The 6,022-nt window shown below is 49.5% G+C and overlaps 1 protein-coding gene across 1 annotated transcript; it reads left to right on the forward strand.

The window, feature by feature from the left end:
* The first annotated feature begins 452 nt into the window (after positions 1-452).
* Positions 453-1,571, forward strand: LOC135378967 (uncharacterized). Its single transcript, XM_064612169.1, has one exon. It carries the CDS (start codon positions 453-455, stop codon positions 1,569-1,571), a length of 1,119 nt encoding a protein of 372 aa, XP_064468239.1.
* Positions 1,572-6,022: the final 4,451 nt, after the last annotated feature.

Consider the following 6,022-nt stretch of genomic DNA (forward strand, 5'->3'; position numbering starts at 1 on the left):
GTCCTGAGGTATACGACGGCACCGTATGCTAGCAAGCTAGCGTCGCAGAACACGTGGAGTGTTTGGTGGTGAATTTCTTCTGTTCCTTTCAAGGCTCTCGGAATGGCAATTTCTTTGGCCTGGTGGAGTTCTTTTCGCCACCTCTGCCAGTCCTCAAGTACGTCAGTCGGGAGGTCATCGTCCCAGTTCAGTTCTCTCTGCCAAACACGTTGGAACATTATCTTTGCTCGGATAACGAAGGGCGCAAGAAATCCGAGAGGATCGAACACCCTTGCAGTCGCTTGGAGTAAGCTGCGCTTTGTGTCATCAGCCGTGATTAAGAAGTCCATGACGGAACGTAACGCGACACGTAGGTGGTCTGTCCTGGTGTCCCAGATGACGCCTAAAACTTTGCTCTCGAGCTGCTGTGATAGACAGTCGTCGCCCTGTTGTCGAAGTGCCTCCCTCAATTGATGGTCATTGGTTGCCCACTTTCGAAGTTTCATGCCACAGTGTTCAACGATCGCCACGGATTCCTCGCAAAGCTGTCTCGCCTCTTGAAGTGTGTTTACGCTGGTCACCAAGTCATCGACGTAGTGTGGAGGCCCTTCCGCTCCGATCCGCTCCGGAGCAGTGGCGTCCTACGCCAACTTCCACCGGATCGTATAACAAGAGCCGAACCCTTTGAGGTGACTGGAGTAGATTTTGCGGGGCCGCTCTTTTACAAAGCTCCAGACGTCAACTCAAAGAAATGCTACATAGCCTTGTTCACGTGTGCGGTGACGCGAGCCGTGCACCTGGAAATTGTAGACGACTTGACAACCCAAAGGTTCCTAATGGCATTTCGTCGCTTTGTGTCCAGAAGAGGACTGTGTAAAGTCATTTATTCCGACAATGCGCTAACCTTCAAGCGAGCATCCAAGGATCTGAACAGCCTCTGGAAGAGCGTACGCCACCCCGACGTACTCGACTACCTCTCTCAGAGCCGCATCCAGTGGAAATTTATCGTCGAGAGAGCAGCATGGTGGGGCGGCTTTTGGGAGAGGTTGGTGCGGACGGTAAAAGATGTTCTGCGGAGATCGTTAGCGAAGGCTCTACTACGACACGATGAACTCGTCACAGTTCTGACAGAGGTCGAAGCCATTATCAATTCACGCCCTCTCACCAGTGTCTGCGACTCAGCTGAGGATCTGTCTGTTCTTACCCCCTCTCACTTCCTCATTGGACGGAGACTGACGGCGCTGCCAGCAGGCACAGCTACACCCACAACGTCGGACAGCAACACCCTCATCAAGAGTTACCGATATCGTGAGCAGCTGCTGAATTCCTTCTGGAACAGATGGCGAAAGGACTACCTGTTGCAACTTCGGTCCAATCACATTATTAAAAGCGGAGTCGGAGCGACATTGAAGCCTGGGGACCTTGTCCTCCTTGTGCAGGAGCGCTTGCCGCGACACTTGTGGCAGGTATGCCGCGTGAACTCTGTTATACCCGGAGCGGATCGGAGAGTGCGGGTGTGCATCGTTCGGCTGCCTAGCAGCGCACTGTTACGTCGACCAGTGCAACTCCTTTGCCCACTAGAGATTGTATAAATTAGCTGCTGCTCACAAGCGGGGGGGGGGGAGGATGTTGTGAAATATGCGGTACTGTTTGGTTGGGTTTTGGTTTCGGTTTGGGTTTGGCTACAAGGACGATGTAGCGCGCTATAGTAGCGCGTGTTACTGGCGGTCTCGAGCATTCTTTTGGAATAAACGGTCTGTACAAGTACGTCCGCCTCCCGCTCCGAATTCCTGGGCCTACGAGTTCCGCAACACAAATCTTGGTGCCGAAACCTGGATTTGGAACCCAGCCCTCTCCTACTGATTTGCTTGGGTTTCAGTCTCTCTACCAACGTCATGATGACGTTTCTCTGGTAGAGGTCTACTCGAACGCTTTGCATCTTACTCCCTGTGGGCGCACAATGGTTCAGCTTCATTCCGATGGCAGCGATTCTTAGTTCCTGAATAAAATACTGTCATTCACTGAATATCACGTTTTATAGCAAAAAATGCCATGAAGGAACCGGAGAGAAAGCAAGAAAATATGCGAACGTGAGTGAAAAGAGAGTTAAAGTAACTTGGAACTTAACTGAAGTTACTTTGGCAAAGTTACCTGAAAAAGGGACGAGTTACTCTGAAAGTTACCACGTCGCAAAAGTACCGAGTTAAGTTACAAGTTACCAAAAAACGGAACTTAGTTACAATAACGAGTTACTTGTAACGCGCTACTCTGCATGTTCGCAATGTGTGTGCAAGTGCTTGATCACTGTAGGCTGTAAACAGAAAGAACATTGACGCAAGGGTGGCCTTATCCCGCATGGGACTTAGTCAATCTTAGCCTGTAAAAATGAGTGAAATTCCAGGTTCGTTAGAGCATTTAATGACTGAGTAGCTTCTTCGAGCGCCGTTCGCCGAATGCCTCCCGAATGTTCAGTGCCCGGGCTGCACAGCTCGGCCCGCGCAGCCAATGTCCACACATCTACGTCGTCGTCGACGATGATCGTCTTCAGTGTAACACCTCCCCGCCGAAGACGTTGCTGGGCGTCGCAGCCTGCTCACATATCTGACAACCAGTCCATCTGGTGACGAAACGAAACACAGCACCAACACAGAGACCACGCAAACCATTCAGCGAGTACCCCCCTGGTACATTCCAGTACCGTCATAGCCGACCAATCCCAAGGTACACAGTTAATTACCCGAAACACCTCCCCACACACAACGCCTAACCCCAAGACCTCATTCCGGACAAGCACAGCCCCTTTTACTGCAACTAACTCATCCGGATAACGCATCCGCAACCACATTTGAATTACCTCTAATATACTCAATATTCAACTCATATTTTTGAAGAGCCTTCGCCCAACGTGTGAGGCGAGCACTCGACGAAGCTGAACGGGAGAGGTACACAAGCGCGTTGTGATCCGTTCTGACAGTGATCGCCTTGCCAAACACCCAAGTGTCTAGCTTACCAAGAGCCCACATAATCGCATAAGCCTCGCGCTCAATCACTGCCCACTTGACCTTTGTAGGTGTCAATCTTTTGCTAAGAAATGCGATGGGCATGTCCATACCCTCTCTACGTTGCGAAAAACAAGCGGCAATAACTCTGACGCGTCTGTCGCCAGGCAGTATTCCCCGTTAACATCTGGAGCGGCTAATTCTGTAGCTGACGCCAGCGCCACCTTTATGCTTCCAAAGGAATCCCTTGTATCCTGCCCCCATGGTATAACCGAAGGAACCTTCCGCTTTGTAAGGTCGGTCACTTCGCTACCTTATCTGCAAAATGATCAACGTAGTCCCTGTAATAGTTGAATAGCCCCAGCACCCTTCGTAGTTCAGTTTTTGTTTTTGGTAGCTCGAGTTCTCTAATAGACTTTACCCTCTCAGGGTCCGGCGCGTGCCGCCCAGAACCGACTACGTGTCCCAAATATTTCACCTGATTCTCTGCAAACTTACATTTCCGTGGGTTTATCTTTAGCCCAGCCCGTTTGATTAACTTCAGCTTGTAAGGTGCCGTAAGTGCTCCCCCCATGTATTTGAGTAAACCACCACATAGTCGATGTAGGCTACCGCATACCCGCGGTGATCTCGAAGTGTCTCATTCATAATCCTCTGAAAGGTCGCGGCCGAATTGCGCAGTCCAAATGGCATCACGCGCCATGCATACAAACCGCGAAGAGTGGCAAATGCCGTTAATTTTTGGGCCTTAGGATCCATTGTGATCTGCCAGTAGCCACGAGTCATGTCCAAAACCGTTATAAATTTGGCTCGCGCTACGCTGTACAGAAGCTCCGTGCAATCTCCCATAGGAAACCTATCGGGTTCGGTCACCGCACTTAGTTTCCTATGGTCTACACACATACGTATTGTGCCGTCCTTCTTCGCTACACAGACAACTGGATGAGCGCAGTTACTTTCAACAGGAAATATGAAACCCCATTGCAGTAGTTGGTCAACCTGTTTATCTATTTCCTCTCTCAGCGCTATGGGCACTCGATACGGTTTCCGGTCGTCAAGTTTTGCATCTGGGCAAAGTACTATCTTATGTAACCCTACCGTGCACGTGCCTGGATCCTCTGAGAAGCACTCGTTTTCCTCGTGTAGCAATTTGCGTAGCTCCTGCTCCTGTCCTGTCGGCCATCTGTGTTCCTTACGTCTAGCATGCAATTTCCACCATTTACTTTGACTGGCATGTGCTCTACATTTCCAAAGTCCCGGTCATTCTAAAAAATGACAGTAACGTGGTCCACACGTGCAACATAGTGCTTTAGCCGATTGGCGTGGATTCATCTCTCAGTACCGTCTGCAAATTTAACTATACTATAATCCCTATATATCCCTACTACTATACTATATATCCCTATACTTCGATCTGACGGTCGCTGGCCCGCTCCACCTAAGCCTCATCTTGCTCGTCAGCCCTGTTTCTAACAGCAGCACTGAATCCCCGTCGTGAAAATGCTTCTCAGTACCACGTAGATTGTAGCGGCTAACATACCTCCTCTGAACCTCGTTACTGTGTTCCTGCGCTGCCTGCGAACATTCTGCCATCCATGTTCGGAAGTCATCTAAGTACTCAACAGCTGACGTGTTAAGCCCATCAGGCGGCGACCACTCTCCTGTCCAAAACATCCGCAAAATAGCCAGTGGTCCGTGTGGAGGGCGCCCGTACACCAGTTGAAATGGCGAATAGCCGGTGACGTCGTGGGGTGTCTCACGGTAGGCCCACAGGATGCATGGAATGTACAAGTACCATTGTCGGTTGTTGCAATAGATAGCATGCTTTAACATAGCCCTAAAGGTCCCGTTAAACCTCTCCACGAGTCCATTACTCTGGGGATGCTCCGGAGTAGAAAATCGCATTTGCACACCCAAGCGTTCATTGAAGGCATGCGTTAACTGCGCAGTGAAGTTCGTCCCCTGATCTGAACACAGTCTCTGGTACACCATTGCGCGAGAAGATATCTAGCAACGCATGACACGTTGCTTTTGCTGTAAGGGCGCGAAGTGGGACAACTTCTGCCCAGCGCGTGCACAGGTCTATAACACAGAGTGCATATCGGTGTCCTCTCGACGACGGTGGCTCTATTGGGCCAATGCAATTCATATATATCACTTGAAACGGCGCCTTTGGCCTAGTTTGGCCTTCGGCACCCTATCTCTAACACGTGACGAGGCGAACATTTGGCATGTTGCACAACTTTATGTCGCAACTTTATTTCTTTATGTCGCTCGTCATCGTGGGCTAGTAAAACGCGCTCCGAATACGCATTTTAGTCTTTTTCTCTGCGAAGTGCCCACCCCCCGGTATATCATGCGCCAAGCGCATTACTTCCACTCTACGGTCTACTGGCAATACCAGCTGTCGTACCCGCTTACCACGGATTTCAGTTTCATGAAACAACAAACCGTCATCCACGCGCATCCCATGAGTGCCACTATCCGCCTCCACCCATGCATCATGCAGTGTGACGTCATTCTTTTGTTCCTGTTGAAAGCTTTGTGCAGCTCCTGTACCTTCTTGATTCCCTTCAGCACCTCCACCCATCACATCTGCATCGGCGGTGAACTCTTCGCGTTCCAACTCAACTGCGCTGTCCAGACTACCGTCCACCCCAGTAAACCATTTACATCCAGGCAATATCTATGTGATATCTAATTCCGGATATTCGGATATCTGCTGGAGGTTCGTGAGGATCCAACTTACATCTACAGGACGTCCGTGAGATATACATTTTAACCCTCCTTTGTCATCCCAGATATGTCCCCGCAAGGTATTTTAGTGGATATCTGGACACAAATTGGACGTCACAAGTACTTCTGACTTAAAAGTTAATATTACCTTGCGCATATTTACTTTTAGTTTAATACATATCTGAGATGACGACGCGTCGCTGATATAAACGGAAAGTACATATCTATTGCCAAACATATTACATAAGTTAATTATCACATGTTTGTTGAAATGAACGCTTCGAACATCAACAACAGGGGAAAAAAAA

This window comes from Ornithodoros turicata, chromosome 1 (genome assembly GCF_037126465.1).
Source record: "Ornithodoros turicata isolate Travis chromosome 1, ASM3712646v1, whole genome shotgun sequence".
Lineage (NCBI taxonomy): Eukaryota > Metazoa > Arthropoda > Arachnida > Ixodida > Argasidae > Ornithodoros > Ornithodoros turicata.

Excerpts from the sequence above, each read along its gene's own strand:
- LOC135378967 (XM_064612169.1), top strand. The coding sequence starts at position 453 with ATGGTCATTGGTTGCCCACTTTCGAAGTTTCATGCCACAGTGTTCAAC.